Source organism: Musca autumnalis, unplaced genomic scaffold (genome assembly GCF_047663935.1).
Source record: "Musca autumnalis isolate F117 unplaced genomic scaffold, ASM4766393v1 scaffold_4, whole genome shotgun sequence".
NCBI classification, from domain to species: Eukaryota; Metazoa; Arthropoda; class Insecta; order Diptera; family Muscidae; genus Musca; species Musca autumnalis.
The window spans coordinates 236,328,037-236,347,063 of record NW_027411977.1 but is presented as its reverse complement, the minus strand read 5'-3'; the positions used below and the strand labels follow the sequence as shown (position 1 = coordinate 236,347,063).

At 38.2% G+C, this 19,027-nt stretch overlaps 1 protein-coding gene across 2 annotated transcripts in view; it reads right to left on the bottom strand.

The window, feature by feature from the left end:
- Nucleotides 1-19,027, bottom strand: part of knrl (knirps-like) — a 155,818-nt gene that overhangs the window by 23,248 nt on the left and 113,543 nt on the right. For both annotated transcript variants that reach the window (XM_073982784.1, XM_073982783.1), the window contains one exon: nt 2,551-2,628. In XM_073982784.1, the coding sequence (XP_073838885.1) occupies nt 2,551-2,628 (78 nt within the window). The remainder of the gene's footprint in view (nt 1-2,550; nt 2,629-19,027) is intronic.

Below are 19,027 nucleotides of genomic sequence, written 5' to 3'. Positions count from 1 at the left end.
AGACGGACGGACAGACGGACATGGCTAGATCGTCTTAGAATTTTATCCTGATCAAGAATATATATACTTTATAGGGTCGCAAATGATTAGTTCGATGTGTTACAAACGGAATGACAAACTTAATATACCCTCCATACTATGGTCTTCGATCTATTGATGGCTTCAAGTTGTCTTCTTCGGTGTATAGAAGGCTTCGAGAAGTCTTCTTGTGTATATAGAAGACATCAAGAGGTCTTCTTCGCTCTATAGGAGATCCCAAGAGAATATGTAATTCCAATCCTTCGGGTTCCTCCTTTCTCAATTTTAAAATTTTCCCAAATGTGCCGTTTATGCACATTTGCCTTCAGAGTCAAGTCCACACTTCCTAAGATAATGGCCCAGAAAAACTGAAAAATTAAAATAAAATCAGCTTCAGAATTGAGTATACGATTTGGTTGAAACGTTCTACATCGTAGAATTTCTTTAAAATGTACATCAATTTCCACGAGGGTATCTATTGGGCAACTCTTTCGGCAGCTTGAGAATTGTTCGAAGTACGTTGTGAAATTTGTACTGATGGTACTCATCGTCATCGTATTTATCGCGGTCCTGTTTCAAGCAATATGTTTTTCGTGGGCAGGTACATGCTTCCTGACATAATAGTCCAAAAGTTATAAAAAAATCCACTTTGACCAACTAAAGTGCCTGGAATTTTTAAGCCACCACAACTTAATGGATAGCTCTTAAAAAATATTTCCACTTCTGTCACACGGATGTACCGATGGTACTCATCGTCGTCGTATATTTATCGTGGTCCTGTTTACAGCGATATGTTTTTCGTGGGCAGGTACAGGCTTCCTGACATAATAGTCCAAAAGTTCTAAAAAAATCCACTTTAACCAACTAAAGTGCCTGGAATGTTTTAGCCACCACAACTTAATGGATAGCTCTCAAAAAGTTTTTCCAACTCTGTCACACCGAGATGTACGTTGGCGGATTTATAACGGCCTTTAGTCTCAACCCGTGTAGCTAACTTCCTGCAGTAGCCAGTTCGCCCTTGAATCTATTTCTGGAATACTTGGGGGATCCGAGGTATTAGGCGAATGCGAATTGTTCGCCCTAAGCACTGATGATGATGGTTGCAAAAATACACTGGAGTGAAATTCACTATTGTGTGACCTGTTATACCTCTAGTGACAGGTAGAAATGATGGATGGTGGAGTGTTGTCAAAGCCCTGTTCCGCCATGACTACAAGGGCTCTTTGATAATAATTGTTGTCATATATACGTGATTATAACGTCACGTTGATGTTGTTGTTGTAACAGTGTTTGTTATTATGTTTGTATGTTCGTTCTTCTGTTCAATCTGGCTCTGGGTCTATCTCCAGTTCCAGAAAAGTGGCTGCTTCGATGGGATGTAACCACAGATCCACTGGAGTTAGATGAGTAGGTTTGATTGGACAGTTGAAAAGGTGTTTTGTGTCGTGCGAGCCCATGCCACATACTGGGCAGATGTCTTGCACGGCGCGGTCGATTTCAGCCCAATAAGAATTTAGGCGACTGCAATTTCCCGAGCGTAGTTAAGCAAAAACTACTCTAGTTTGTCGTCACGTTGTAGTTTGCTTCTCTTTATTACGTCACATGCTGGGGGTATATCTCTGTTTATATATTTGAAAACAAAGCCAGGATTATCAGAAGAAAGCCCATGCTTTATGGTGCCTATCTCTGTCCTAATCTCAACATAATTGCTGTCTTTAGTATTTGGCCGTAAACACCAATAGAGGCTAAACCGAGTTTTGTTCATTTCAAAATACTTCTTTAATTGTTTGTTGACTTTTATATTGATACACCTTCCCTGCAATATTCTTCAGAATATTTATCGTATTTTAATTGTATTAACATGTCATTATCGTTCCGAGAACAAGTTCCCAAAGCGGCGGTTATATCATTTCTAAAAATATTTATGTGTTTTTAAAAACGTTTGCAAATGTCCAAATTTATTTCGGATGTTATCAATTAGTTCAAGTATATTTGCGAAATAAATAAATTTGATACTCGTTCAAGCAATTTTGAAGAGTTTATTGGTTTGAATGAGGAATATCAGGTGTAAATTAATGACACAAATGAGAAGAAAAATTATATCAACGTCGTTATAAATAGCAGTGGTGCGAGTGGGATATAAATCATTATTTGGCAGGCAAAAAGATAATATTTTTTAATGTTATCGAAATAGAGAAGATATTAGATGGTTGTTGTGCCGGTAAATGTGAAGCAAGTTTGTTTCTTTAGTCTTTTGTTTTTGGGTGGTTTATAGAGAATGCATTTTATTGAGGTTTAAAACCCCGTTTGAAATTACAATATAATATCAAAGCAAAGTGTATACATCATAAAGAAATTAATTTTTATGTTATCCAGTTTCAATATTACATTTCAATCTTCCTCGGTGGCCATCTGTTATGCCATGAGCCACCTCTAAATACTTTCACATTTTGTTTTATTAAAATAATCCATTTGCTTATAAATAAATAAAAATTTCAAAAATTTCGAAAGAATTTTCCCACCAAAACTTACCTTGCAACCTTCACATGTGAATGCACCAAAATGAAAACCTGCCGCCGGTTCGCCACAGACCTTACAGGTCTGATTCATCTGCAAGACAGAAAAAAACAAAAACAAGAACATGTTAATGAATTATGACTAACACAATTCGATATTTGTATTACAGCAAATATTCCGAGAAAAAAAACGTTTGCATTTTTATGATATAAAATAAAAACCATAAAGTAAGAAAAAAATTCAATTAAAAACCCACAAATCTCGGGTTTTTTTTGTGGCATGACAATAAACCAAGCTTAATATGTATGGCAAAATCATACATAACTTGGAGCAAAATTCACACGCATGATAATGGATGAGGATAAGAAATTCAATGAACAACAAAAAAGCGATTTAAAAATGTAAAACACCAAAGCCATAGTCAGCCAAGCTCTAAGATATTTTCCAGCTCAACACTTTTTCCACAACAACGAAAGAAAAATTCTTCAAAAATTGAGTAATGAATGAGCAATTTTAGCAGCTAACTTTTCTATGTATAACTATGTAAATGAATGTGTGTGTGTGTTGGTGTGCCTGCTGCTCCTTCTATATTGCATTTTCTCATATCATCTCCCTGTAGGCCTTTATGCTAAAAATTTGCATATGTTATGGCCATGCTAACCCAAAGAAATCATCTTTGCATAATCTTGAAAAAGAGGAGTTCAGTTCAGGCAGCCATCCAGCCTGCAACTACTAACAGCTTTATATGCTACATCAGTGAATTGGTAAGCCAAAACAAATATTTATTACTTTGCTAACGTTTATCAACAATTTGTAATCTAGCATAAAGGCCAAGGTCTTTAAGGCAGTCCATAGAAATAAATTTTCTTGAAAAAAAGAAAACATTTTGTCGCTTCCATATAACTATGCAGAATTACGTAGACACATGGGTCAACTATGCTACAAAATGGGAGCATCATTGTTACAGGAAGGCTACATGGAACAAGAATACCCAAAAAACGACAATGACCACCATCGTCAGATTTTTTCGGGTTGTATCATAATCAACACCAGCTACATATTGGCCACATAGTTTATGTCGAGCAGAGGAGAAAACAATTCAAAATGTTTTGGGAAAAAAATTATGGAGGGTGGTAGGATAATGGTTAAGGAAAAATACTGTTTTTGAGGACTTCAGGGTGTAACAAAAGTAAAGTATCCAAAAATATATTACAGTAGAATTTTCGATAATCACTTCTAACCATTTTTTAGGTAAATTTCATATTTTTCACAGATTTTCTGAAACTTAGAAATATGATATTACGTATACGATGCAGTTTGTTCATACAAATGATGTGACCGTAGAGACTGTGTAGGGAACTAAATAGTTCCATATAGTTCATTTGAAACAGCTCTAGCCACATGAAGGCTGAAAGGCTCATTTCAAAAAGGTTGCTAAAAAGAGAGGCTGGTTAACTTGCTCGCGCATGATGGACTTTGTATCTCACCTTCGACAGACCCAAAGAATTTTTTAGATAACACCGGAAGCTATTGACAATACTTGCAGTTTTTCTTAAAGTCGATAAAGTCCTATGGTAGACAAGAATTTCTGCAGGAGAAGAAAAGAATTTCTAATGGGAAGACCACAACACCTTCTTTTAATAGATCAATAGGACTTTTTACAAAAGATCAGAAAATCTTTTTGTGTAAATCGGAAGTTAATTTTTTAGAGAAAAGAAGACGGGATTGTAGTTTTCATGTGGAAGTCCCAATTTAGAAATTCTTCTAATGGAAGAACAAAAGGTCTTCTAATGGAACATCTCAAGGTTTATAAGGCTTCCTCTAGAACACCAGTTAGTCTTCGTACTATAATAAACCATAAGATAATCTATACAAAACTGCGAGCACATAGTCGACTAGGGTATCACCGACTAAATTTTAAAAACTTGGGCAAACAATTTCCACATTTCTCCTTGAAATAGAGAGTGAAATAGAGAGTGACAAAAAATATCTTGGCGATATTTCCTGATGATTTTTCCAATGTACAACTTCTCTACAAATGCTGTCGTAAGACATGCCGCTCGGAATCGGTTATAAACAGTAGGATTCATATCATTAAGGCAATATGAATCGGCATGTACTCGTTAATATGAGAGAAATCTCCTTTGTACCTTCTGGGATGTTTACAGAACAACATGATATTCTTATAGAGGAACAGTGGAGCTTCTTTGGAAGTGCCAAAAATGTTTTCTGAGTTGAGAAGGTGTTTTAAGAAATCGTAATATCTTCATAGAAAACTATCATGTCCTCTTTTAGAAAAGTAGAAAGTATTTTATTATGGATGGGGAAAATATCATCTTTTCTAGGGAAGACAGTAAGGAAGTTTTATAAAAGCCTAAAGCGAGTTCTTTGTAAAACACGATGTACTTTATATGGAAAACCAGAAGGTGTGTTTTACGCGAGATTTATACGTCTTCTTCTTCAGTATGTCGTTTTCTAGAAGACCAGAAAGTCTTTTTTAGAAACCCTTTTATAAAAAAGAACAACATTGGGGTGCCACCGTTGTGTGATGGTATGCACACCCGCCTTTCAGGTTGAAGGTCGTGGTTTCGATTCCCCGGTCAAGCAACACCAAATTTCCAACGGAGGTAAAATGCCCCTTCAGTAATGCAGGCGACATTCCATGAGTATTTCAGCCATGTAAAACTACTCTACAAGTGATGTCTTAAGACACACCGTTCGGACTCGGCGAAAAACAGTAGGTTCCATATCACTGAGTTATTATGAATTGGGGTGCACTCATTGATATGAGAGAAGTCTCCCTTGTCCCGTCTGGGATGTTTGAGGAACAATTATATAAGGACAACATTTTTTTCATATAGAGGAAACCAAGTTCTTATAGAGGAAACCAAGTTTTGGTTATAGAAGAACACAAGGATTTCTTATGTAGGACCCCAAAGCTTTATTATAGAAGATTATATTCTTCCTATATAGAAGACCACAAAGTATTCTTATAGATGATCCAAGGTCTTTTTATAGAAGATCAGAAGGTTGTTTTATAGTATCCTTGTGATCTCCTATAAAACAACCTTCTGATCTTCTATAGAAAAGCAAAAGACCTTCTTATAGAAGACCTCATTGTCTTCTTATGAAAGACAAGAAGGACTTTATATAGACGACCACGATGTCTTCTTAAAGAAAACCACAAAGGCTCCTGTTAAGAGAAGCACAGTGTCTTCTTATAAAATACAGGAAATCTTCTTATAAAAGACTAGAAAAAAAACTTTATAAATGAAATGCTAGAAGGTCTTCTTATAGAAGAAATAAAATCTTTTTATAAACGACCAAACAACAGGTCATTAACAGAAGACCAGAAGGCCATCTGTAGAATACTTGACGAAAAGTTTTTCTTATAAAAGCAAGAAGGTCTTCTTATAAAACACTAGGAGATTTCTTATGGAAGATCAGAAGGTCTTCTTACAAAATATCAGAAAGTCTTCTTATATAGCAATGCTTACTACCTTAAATCGCTCGTCTGGAATAGGAAATTGACCAACAGCGCTTTTTATATGGCGTCCAACCTTTACTTGCTGACACTTTAAACATGACCTAGTTTAATTTGAAATTTCTTTTCGCATATTTGGTCATACAAACCTATCCTATATCATCTTAATTGAGGATTTTGAGTCGGGATGTGATATGTTGCGTATCATGTCGAATACTTGTTTTCGGAAACGAGGTGTGATGTACGGCCTTTCTTTAGATGCTGATACATTACAAACGATTTCTTTCTTCGATGTAGGAATTTCAAATTATTTCAGCTCTAGATTTGATGGTACTGCTCGTGTAACCAAACATTTGAGTTCTTCGCCTTTCGCTTGATCTTCCGCTAGATCTGAATAATTCAAGGAAGTTGGAAACGATATTGCGTTGAGCCAGGTACATTTATGGCGAATATCTACAGTATGCTGTCCAATAAAATCTAAGTGACGTAGTTGACGAGGAGATGCACTATAACATGTTTGCGTCTCAGATAATTTCTTGGAGTAAAATCCGAGGGGTTTCCATCCAACATCTATTAGTTGTTGGAGAACAGCTCCCATACCAGTATCAGTATCTACCCATAAAGATGTTTTGGCGGATTCAACAGGATATGCCAAAAGCGCAGCGTTTGCAAATTATTGGCGGTGTCCAAATTATTGGCGTTTTATCGTTTTTCTTTTGGCCACTTTTTACGACATTTAACGTTGCTTGAGCTTGAGCGGCTGTCGGAATAAAACGTCGATAAAAATTGATCATTCCCAGGAATCGACTTAATTCGTTAACTGTTTGTGGCAATTTATACTGGAGAATTGCAGATAGTCGTTCTGGACTTGGAATAAGACCATCTGGATTAACACAGTATCCCAAAAATTCAAAAGAATTCTTGCCAAATTCGCTTTTTTCACTGTTGATAGTTACGCCATATTCTTGTAACCGGGAGAATATTTGCCGGATATGATTTTTGTGTTCTTCTTCATTTTCAGACGCCACAATTATATCATCAATATAAGCGAAACAGAGGTCAAGTCCTCGTAAAACCTCATTAATAAAGCGTTGGAATGTTTGCGCAGCGTTCGTGAGACCAAATGGCATTCGCGTAAATTCAAACAATCCAAAGGGCGTAATTATCGACGTCTTCCTCAGCTACAGGAATCTGAAAGTACGCTTTGACCAAATCAATTTTGGAAAATACTTTCTTACCAGCCAGCATATGCATATCCGAAGTCATGGCTGATGGTCTGCATCTTCCCAACTGCATCATGTAATCGAATTCATCTTTAGCGATCTTGAGTTTCTCCGTGCCTTAACGGAAATTACTGGTCCTTTCGTATTAATATGATGTGTTATATGATGTTTAACCGGGGGTAACTTGATACCCGGTGTCGTGACATCAACAAATTCGGAAACAATAGAATTATACTTTCCTGGAACATTCGAAATTACCTTCAGCGTTAAATTCTGATCCCTGGAACAATAACCGGGCATTTTAAGGTTCGTCGTTGAATCAATACGCTGATTATTTTAACATCTACAAGAAGTCCAAAATTTTTCAAAAAGTCTGACCCAATTATTGGCTGTGCGACATCAGCAACAATAAAAGACCAGAGAAATTTTCGTCGAAGACCAATGTTGCAATTTACAACTTTTGTTCCATACGTTCGTATTTTCGTATTATTTGCAGCATACAACACAAATGATTTCCGTGGACACTTTTTGTCTTCACTCGTCGGTGGTATAACTGAAATGTCGGCTCCAGTATCTATAAGGTACCTGTATTTCGATTTTGTATCTTGAATGAACAGGCGACTTATCTGTAGGTCACTCTCATCCGTCACCGTAGATGAGGTGCCTAACTGTTTTCCGATGGTTTGAAGGAGCAGGGTGACCGACATTTTGTAGCCTTCTTGCCAAACTTGAAAGGGCACCAGCATATGGAAGATCTTGCCCGTGAATTGCTTCTTGAGCGGCCATAATTCGTTTTGTTTTTACTATTTCCTTTAACTGTCAAACTATCGACCTTTTTTAAAAGTTCCGATACTTGCCTTTCAAGAAATTGCAATCGATCGTTCTCGCTTGTTGAAACCGCGTTGACTACACCAGCAGCATCCGATTGGTCATGGATTTTATCCGCCATCATTGCTAATTTATCAATTTTATCTTCGCTCACCGACAATATAGCTCTTGTTGTTTGAAGTAGGCGTTAAATTTATAATGTCTTCAAAAGCTCTTCAGACACTTTTCCGCTTGCCAATTCTCGCATTTCTCTCAACAATCCGGAGGGCTTTTTGTCACCAATACATACGTTTTCCAATAATTGCCGTATCCTCTTTTCTTCCGATTCCATAAATTCGTTCAGCAATGTCTTCTTGAGCGTCTCATATTTGTTCCTCGCTGGGGGATTCTCCAAAACATGGCTCACGTGACTTAGGATATTGCTTTCCATGGACCCAACTAGCGTGTAGAATTTTGTTTCGTCGCAAGATATTCCTGCCGTTACAAATTGGGATTCCAATTGGATAAACCATAGCTTTGGATTTTGTCGCCAAAATGGAGGAACGCGTACGGCAACTCGGGATATTTCCATTGAATTCTTTTCGGTTGACATATTTGAAAATGTTTGAATTTCTTCCGCTCGGATTCACCAATGTAGTATGGATATGAGTGTTCTTTCCAATTTCAAATACAAAACTAAACTTTATTTTATGAAAATATTTTTGTTTTCATTTTTCACATAGGAATAATTCTTAGCCTACTTAATATTTTTTTATTTTTGATAGCACAGTTACTGCTTGTAGTAAGTGCCACCACAAATACCAAACGGTCTTTTATAAGGACTTCTTACAGCAGACCAAAATTTTGTGGTGTTCTCTTCTTATAGAAGTCCGCGAAACATGATCTTCTTATAGAAGAAAGATGGATTTCTTTTTGAAGGAAGATGACTTTCTTATAGAAAACCAGACGGTCTTCATATAGAAGAAAGACAGTTAATCTTCGTATAGAAGACCAAAAGTACTTCTTATAGAAGACAAAGTGGTATCCTTTTAGAAGACCAGACGCTCTTCCTATAGGAGACCACAAAGTATTCATACAGAAGTCCATAAGATCATCTTATAGAAGATCACAAAGAAGAGCACAAGGATTTCTTATAGAGGAGCACAAGGACTTCTTATGGAATACCAAATGGTGTTCTTATAGAACACCACAAAGCCTTCCTACAGTAACACGAAGGTTTTCTATGCGAAGACTCTAAAATCTTCTTTCAGATACAGAAGATTACCATGTCTTCCTATAGAGGACCATAAGGTCTTTTTATAGAAAACCAGCAGGTCTTCCTACAGAAAATTTAAGAAGACTCCAAAGTTTTTTTTTCAGATGAAGAAGGTCACCAGGTCTTCCTATAGGAGACGACATGCTCTTTTGATAGAAGAACACGAGATTTTCTTATAGAATAACAACGTTCTCATAGAAGATCAACAGATTGCCTCATTGAAGGCCAAGTACCACTAAGTCTTCTTATAGGGAAGTGGTGAGTCCTGTTATAGGAGGCCATAAGGTCTCCTTGTAGAATAGCCCAAGGTCTTGGTAGGGAAGGCAATAAGATTATCTCAAGGAAGACCAGTAGGTTTTCTAGTAGAATACCACTGGGCATTCCGAAAGAAGACGTTTAGTTCTTCTGGGAGAAATGAGAATTCTGATATGGCTTATATTTGTCCTCTACTTTGAATACCTCCCACACAGAATTTCAAATATTCCTAAAGAACACCTCAAGTTCTGCGAAACGAAGACAAAAAAGTTATTCCTGTTAGAGGCCTTACGTTCTTCTCATAGATGGCAATAATATGTTCTCTTTTTATGGCCATCTTAGGCCTGTCCATCAGATCGATTTGGATCATTCTGTCCGTCTGTCTGGCTGGTACGCAAGATAATTCCCAAGCGAAAAAAACAGAATTGTTCCAAACTCTGCACGTTGTAATATATTGTCTAAACATAGATCGAGTTCGCAGATGGACCACAAAGATCTACTCCTTCGTGTACCTCCACCACAAATGTCTAAAATGTTTTCCTAAAATGGTGTACATCGTGCTTTCGAAGGGAGTAACCGATTTGGTCCAAAATCTGAAAAACAAAATATTTCTTCACGATTATGTCGTATAAGGAATATATCTGTCAACTTGCCTAGGTGCCTTCCAAGCAAATCGACTTATAATTACTCCTTCAGGGCGAATGTTCGGAACCGTGGAAAAATCGACTTCGAAGTCTGAAATCGGTGTCCAATAAAAAATGGCTCGGCTCCGCAACTCCCAGACAATTTTAATCACGCCGTAATTTGTCATACTCCGATAATAAATAAAACTTTAGTTCAATCATGCTGGTTCTCCTCAATACTGCCGAGTTCAAAAGATATAACGAACTTACCACTCACTTATAAAGACATTTTTTTCTTCAGGGTATTCACAGCAATATTCTTAAGTTGTCTTTTCCTATCCTAAAGTCCTCCTAGCATGTAAAGAAACAAGATGTCAATGTAAATTTCTCAGGCCATTTAGCAATTGACAACAAAACACTGAACTCCCTTTCTTCGACAGGGTCTAATATTTGCAACAGGCAGATTATTGTTAGGTCCTTTGCTACTGCTGTAGCTCTCACCACATATCCCACTCCCTTTCCCAAAAGCATAACCTTGTTGCATAAATGTAGTTACACACTCTGTTCTGTAACTTTATTTATGGCATCGCGATGATTTGTTTGCATTTTAAGTTGGCGATTATTTCCTATGGGTTCCTTTTTTCTTCCTTGTTGTTGTGAAGACAGTACAACATTGTTGTTGTGGTTCATCGAAAGTAACCAAAAAGCAAACAAATATTTAATTTGAATATTTATGAGTAACAAGAGTAAACAGCCATTGAACAATATTTTTTGTTGTTTTTGTTTTTGGTTTTGCTCGATTGCTTGCCTGTGATGTTGTTAGACCAGCAAACATGCGTGTTTAGTTCGAGGTTGCGCTGAGACATCTTCTTGTTTGGCGTTTTTTTTGGAACCTATTTTGCTATTGACTTGTTTTTGGATGTTTTTCTTGTGTGTTTTTGTTTGGATGCCATGGCTGTCTTGCCTTTTACTGTTTTGTTGTTCGAAGATGCGTGCACAAGTCTAAGCAATTTAGTTTGATTTGAAAATTGAGATTTCTCAAGGATTTATTGGTTGTCCAAATACAAGAAATTGAAAATGTCATGATAATAATTTTATTGAAAGGCAAATAAACGAAAGCAATGCCAAAACAAAACCAACGACATACAAGACAATGCTCGTAAAGTAAAGGGTAATGAAAAAAATATTGAAAAATTGCTGCGAATATAATTGAACTAGATGATGTACAGATTGGGTTCACGGGGTCAAAAAATATGTAAGTTTGGGAATATGGGAGCATTACTAATGTGGGGGTATTAGCCTACCATAGAAATATAAATATTCTGTTATAGTCATTATGACAAGAGTTACCTCTTTTAAAATTTCCACACTACCCGATAGGTTACCTTAAACTGGAGTTAATTTCGAAATTTTGTATAGAAGGCACCTGAGGGAGTGAGCGGTTATAGGATAGCTTGGAAATTGATTTAAACTTGGGGGGTTTTCTCTTTTCCAAAGTTGTAGTATTATTTCCGGAAGCATGGGCATGTCCACGAACACCATTATATCGCTGCAAACAGAACCGCAAAGAGTACATTCGGAATATATTCCAAAACTATCATCGAATATGCCGTAAGCTGAACTCAACCGACAACTTTTAGCTTTTAGAAGTCAGTTACCGGAACTTGACAAAGTATTCCTAACAAAATCCAAAATATTACGAGATGTATTAAAGTGTATACACATTCGTTAGCTTAAAGGCTGTGGGTTCACTCCTTCTGAGTGGAAGGCCTGATGATTTTCTATGAGATGGACTGGAGTCCTTATATGAGAATCAATACTGTTCTTCCATAAAAACATTTCGAAGGCCTGGCCGTCTTCTTTGAGAAGACTTCATGATCTTTTATGAGAAAACTTCGTGGTATTCTATGGGTCCTCTTCTTTGGGTGGTATTTCATGAGAAAACTTCGCCTTCTATGATAAGGCGTAGTGGTCTTCTTTGAGAAGACATGGTAGTCTCCTATGTAAATGCCTGTTGATCTTCTATGTAAAGGTCTGGGGGTCTTTTTTGGGAAGACTTCGTAGCCATCTATAAGAAGATCAGTTGGTCTTCCACAAAAAAACCTGGTGGTCCCTTGTGATAAGGCTTCGTGGTCTTCTATAAGAAGCACTAATGGTCTTCTATGAGAAAATGTGTTGGTCTTCCCTAAGAAGACCTGATATTCTTCCTTACTTTGGAAGTCTTGGTGGCCTTCTTGGCGGTATACTATAGGAAGGCGTGGTGGTCTTCCATAAGAAGACCTGGTGGTCTTCTATGAGAAGATGTGGTGGTCTTCCATAAGAAGAACTGGTGGTCTTCTATAAGAATCCCTGGTGGTCTTCTATGAAAAGATGTGTTGGTCTTCCATAAGAAAACCTGATGTTCTTCCTGACATGTTAAGTTTTTGAGGCCTGGTGGTCTTCTATAAAAATACATGGTGGTCTTCCGTAAAAAGACTATGGTAGTCTCTTATAAGACGACCTGGTGGTCTTCTATGAAAAGACCTGGTGGTCTTCTATAAGAAGACCTGGTGGTTTTTATGAGAAGGCATGTTGGTCTTCTATGAGAAGGCGTGGAGGATTTTCATAAAGAGAACTGGGGTTTTTTCATTACAAGTACTGGTAGTCTGATAAGATTTATAAGGGTAGTTGAAAATATGCAGTGTACCGCGCCGGCCTGCCCTGCAGATGTTTTGCATCGTGTCATCAATTCTTGCCCCACAGGTATTGAACCAAAACTAGTTTGGTTTGTCGTGACCCATGGCGTTGTTCAGCTGCGATAAATGGGCGATGTACTCCGAGGAACGCTTTCACGCGATAGTTGTTGATGGCCCCTTCGACTACATCTGTTTGAATGCTATCCAAACCTGGTTGATTGGCTTTGTGATCTAGGGATTCTCCCTTATATCGTTAGACCTTCCTCTCTAGATCATGAAGATCCCTCCTGACATGTCTGAGTGGGGCAGTAGGATGGCATGCTTTGAGTAGGATGACTCTTACGGAAACACCCGAGCAAGTACTGCAACGAGAGCATGTATTTGTGTTGCCGTACTGGAGGAATCTTTATCTCCCCATGCAGATGGTCCACTGATGACACGAGGAGGCAACTTGTTGCAGTTCTCAGAGCGATGTTCTGACATGTTTGAATATTTTGCCTTGCAAGCATCTTCGATCATTAAGCTCAACTCCAACGAGAGATTAATGCTTGAATAAATTTACTTACTTTTATTCCCGGACCACACTTGCGCCGCATATTTTACCACAAACCCATCTTTTACGCTATATTTGGCCAAAAATATTTCTTTGCCTGCACCTCATGTACTTCCGCCTGGGTGACTTGAAGAGCCTGTATCTACCTTTCAGCTTGTCGCAGTTAGCTGTGTGATTTGTTTTCGATATGAGCATATTGTCAAATTTTACCTCCATAATCTTGGGGTAGTTAATTGACAGAACGATGTTACCATCGATCAGGACATTCCACTCTGTGGTACTCATCTCCGCAGTCTATGTGATGAACCTAGTAGTCGTAGACTTAGTGTTGGGTAGTTGCATATTTCTTAGACAGAAAAAGTGGTAAGATCAATCAATCTTTCACAATATTCCTTCTTTGTTTCGTACAGATGGTCCACCTTTTATGATGAGACACCGTGTTGCAGTTCTCAGGGTGGCGTTCTGACCTGTTTGAATATTGTTCCATCGCGATGCATCATACCACAGACTGATATTTTACGTTGTATGTGGTGAAAAATATGTATCTTTCAACACCACAAGCGCTGCCGGCTAGGGACTTGAGGATCCTGTTTCTACATCTCAGCTCGTCACAGATAGCTGTGGTTATGTTGCCATCGATCATGACTTTCCACCCTGTGCTGGTCATCTGCGCAGTCCATGTGGTGAGCATAGTGGTCGTAGACATAGTGGCGGATATACGTATGCCTCGCGCGGAAAAAGTGCCATGACCACAAATCACATAAGGGAAGGTATCCGACGCCAAGACCGTACAATGTGGAACACCGAAAAGTAGAGGATAAGCAGTTACTGAGATATTATTCACTCTACGGGTCTTCGATTTATTGTTTTTGAATTCCATGTACGACTGGCGTTCACACATGTAATAGATTATCCAACGTTTCAAACTTAACCGGAGTGTAGTCTCTCGAAGGCCTCAAACAGCTTGGAGTGCTTGGTAGTATCAAAATTTTGATAAGTCGAGCGCCACCAAATCTATCCTTTCGCACTGTTTCTTCTGGTTGAGTCCTCGGTTAAAATGTACGTGTGGAGATGGCGTGCAGCGCTGCTGATGTACTGTGCTGCTTGCAGATAGAGTTGGGTAATCTAGTTCCTAGTTCCTTGTGCTAGTTCCAAAACGTATGAGTAACATCATGAAATGTAACGTGTCATATTAAGTATACGCAGTTTGTTCAAAGAAAAAATGTGGGCCATCGGAACTGCGAAGTGAACTAGATAGTTCCATATAGTTCCTTTGGTACAACTCTACTTGCAGAACCCATGCTGATAATTGGCAACTGGATAGCTTATTCTTATGATGGGGTGTGCTAAAGCCTCAGGAGTCGTTGATACGGGCGACAAAAGTAAAATAGGCCGAGCTTCAATAGCCTATTTTCCACACTTAGGGCGCGATGTGGGTTGCTATGAACAGTATGGGAATTTTGATGAAATTTGATTTAGCGGTCATAATGGCATTTTTAACATCATCCATTTTAAATAGTGGTGGTTCCCCTTCGGCATGAAAATATCTGAAATCCGATCTGTGCTAAGTCTATTTTTCTGCCATACAAGTTGGATTTTTAGTTCCATCATTTCGAAACATTTTGTTGTCTTATTAAAAAAAAATATTTTTCTTTAAAACCCTCTTGATTTTATTTCAAATTCCAAGACGATCATAAATTTAATTTCCCACTCTTCAAATTCTCGACATGCTTTGACAGCTTTCATTATGTGAAATCATAAAAATCTTAGCAGAAGAAAAAACTATAACTTTATTAGCGAAATAAATGAAAACGTAATGGGAAAATTATTAAAAGTGCAAATAAAACTTGGAATTGGCATTTCAATTGCCGACCAACGACCACAGGTATGGATGGGCAAACCGACAATCATGTTATAGACTCATAATTTTTAATTTAATTTTATGTGATTTTCATTTGGTGATAAAATGGAGATACATAAAAAACTATAAAAACAAAGCAACAACACAAAGGAGAATATGACAACAACTACACCACCACCACACACATACAAACATTCACAAATCCACAAATTGGCCAAAACATAACAAAATTTATTTGCACTACAACTCGTTTTGGTTTTCTACTTCTGGGGCAAATCAATGGTCATTGGGAACTGAACTGTTGACTATTAAGAGAACATATTACATGCCTGTCCACATGGTCCTGGTCCTACATCAGTTAAACACAAAGTAACACATATACACTCACGAAATCTGATTAGAATTAGACATGGTACCCCCAATGAAAACGAATACAAGATGCAGTCAGTATGTGAAATGGAATTAAAACTACCAGGAGTTTGGGAACAAGTGAATGGGAATTCAATGGAAGCCAGAGCATTTTAGTTATGTCCCCGAAAAAGAAGGTTGGCAAGGGGTTGGTAATAATACAGCAACATTGTTTAACCACAAAAACGATTTGTCTAACAAAAAGTGCCATTAAAATAAAGCCACAATTGTTGCCTAGACTCCCACTGTTTGTGATGACGAGCATGGTGGTGATGTTGATGATGAAGATGATGGCTGTGATGATAATTATATTGTTGCTGTCTGTTGCTGCTGCTTTGTAGATGCCATACATTGTCTCTCTATTTCTTTGGCTGAAGTTCGAAGTGTTAAAATGTTATTAATATTTTCAATTAATTTGTTAAATCTTTGTTTTTTTGTCTGACCAAAAATAAAATAAAAAAAAAAAAAACAAAAAATAAATGTTTGCAACTTGTCTATTGCCGTCCACGTTGTTTGAACCATCATCATCATCAGATCATAGACTGATTTCTAAGCAATGTTTCATGTTTATGGCCATCAAGGTTTATTGTCTACACTTGGAGTGTGAGTGCGCAAGTTCGAATTTATGTTTTATTGGTTTTCGTGTTGTTTTGGCAAAAAATCCAACAAACGAACGTGGCAACAGCAACATCCATAACTCGAAAGATTGTGATTGAATTCTTGTAGCCATAGAGTGAACTCTGTCTGGCTAACATACATATATGGCCAAATGCAATATATTATTATTTTTGACATGTTTATAACACTTGTAACATTGTGCTCTAGTCTAAGAAGGTTCACATTTGGAAAGCAATTTATTATTAGTTTTTTCCTCTTCTCTTTCGTCTTAAGCAGTCATAGATTCCATAAAGTAAGGGGAACTTGATTGAAGTTAGTTTATTATTGGGTTTATATAGCAATAACATTTTATTGTTGATGTTAAGATCAATTAAACATTCTAGAGATGTCAAAATCAAGGCTGTTTGGCTTATTAGTTTTTAAGTAGTTTAATAAGCCCTTCTTTGGTAACGATAATTGACCGAGTTCATAATCGTAAATTTGTTTAGCTAAAACATAAAGGTTGTTTCCATAGAAGAAATGTTGCTTCTATAGACCCTATCTTAATCAAAAGATGTTTATACAGAACCTTTCCTAAAGTAAGGTTGCGTCACTGCTGATTTCCGGATCGATTAAAAGCACTCCTGGATCTCCAACCTTTGGTTATCCTAATCCAGTTTCAGGCGGCGAGAACTGCTTGTAGACTCCGGCAGTCAGGGTGTTGGCGTGGTTCACACTTTGGACACTCGAATGTCCTAAAACTAATCGATAGTCGACTTGAGTTAGGTGACAATGGTTGCGTAAGCGATTATATGCCTACCTCATTCAAGTTTGACTCCTTAACCGTTATCTTCCCAAGCAGATACGCATGGGCTGAGTGCATATCTCCTCTGGACCGTCTGGCAATTTACACAGACGGGTCCAAGATGGCAGAAGGTACTGGTGCTGGCGTCTACTGCGAGAATCCACTAATCAAGAACTCATACAAGCTCAACCATAACTGTAGTGTTTTTCAGGCGGAGATTATTGCTATCAGGAAAGCAGCTGAATTGGTGAAAGGGCTTGAAGGCAGCCTTACAGGACCGGTGACTATATATGTCGATAGTCAAGCGGCCCTCAAGGCTCTCAAGTCATGGACGATAAATTCAAGAGCTATTCTTGATTGCAGGAGAACTCTGCAGGATATACACGATATCGTAAAACTATGTTAAGTTCCGGGTCACAGCAACATTATGGGAAAGGAGGTAGCAGATGAACTGGGTCGAGGTGGCTCCAGGTCTATCGACTTATCGGTTGATGAAACCGTTCGGCCACCGATGTGCCACTACATCGGCAAACTTCGGGGGATCTTAAATGAGAGAGCACATCAAAGATGGCTATTGGAACCTGGTTGTAGGGTATTCAAGGCAATTTGGCCTATGGTTTCTCGTCGAAGAACGGCTTCCCTTCTCTCACTTGATAAGTTAGGGATGAAAATCGCGGTGGGACTTATAACAGGTCACTGCAGAGTGAGATCTCTAACTTCAAAATGGGACGACAGTGGCATTGACTACTGAAGACTATGTGAAGAAGCGGAGGAGATAGAGACTGTCGAACATCTGCTTTGTAGGTGGCCCTTGTTGCAAACAAGGAGATACCGATCACTAGGTGGATATGAGATAGACACTCTAACCTTCCTGTCTAACATAGATCCCATCGTCCTACTCAACTTTGCCAAACATCTATCATGGCTTGGCAAAGGTCCATAAAAACCAAATAGTAATCAGACTCTTTTCACTCTTCCAGAAGACTTTTATCTATACATTGGCATCACTCTCTATATCTCCATCCTATCTGTACAGCACATCAACTCAACATCTCCTACACTCACCATCAACTCATCACATCTACCCTATCATCCTCATCTCATAAACTACATTAACACCCTAAATCTTCAGCAATAGCCCACACAGGATGAACACAATGGACCAACGGTCTCCGAGTGGAGCAGTCACCTATACTAGTAGATGGCTGCGCATCCTTAAACCTAACCTAAACTAAGGTTGCTTTAGTAGATGCTTTCTTAAAAAAGGGTTCTTCTATAGACCCTTTCGAAAAGAAAGGATGCTTCCTTAGACCCTTTCGGAAAGAAAGGATGCTTGCGTAGAGCCTTTCGTAAAGAACCGGTGCTGCCATAGACCTTTTCGGAAAGAAAGGATGCTTCTGTAGACCCTTTCGGAAAGAAAAAGGTGCTTCCTTTGACCATTTCAAAAAGAACAAGTGCTCCTTAGACCCTTTCGGAAAGAAGGGATGTTTCTTTACACCATTTCGGAAAGGAAGGATGCTTCTTTAGATCCTTCCGGAAAGAACGGTTGTTTCCTTAGACCTTTTCGGAAAAAAGGATGCTTCTTTAGACCATTTCGGAAAGAACGGGCGCTTCCTTAGACTTTTCGGAAAGAAAGGATGCTTCTTTATACCTTTCGGGAAAATGGGTGCTTACTTAGACCCTTTCTGAAAGAAAGAATGCTTCTTAGGACCCTTTTGGAAAAAAAGGGTGCTTCTTTAGACCCTTTTGGAAAGAAAAAGGTGCTTCCTTAGACCATTTGAAAAAGAACAAGTGCTCCTTAGACCCTTTAGGAAAGAAGGGATGCTTCTGTACACCATTTCGGAAAGGAAGGATGCTTCTTTAGAGCCTTTCGGAAAGAACGGTTGCTTCCTTAGACCTTTCCTTTAGAATGCTTCTCTTGTCCC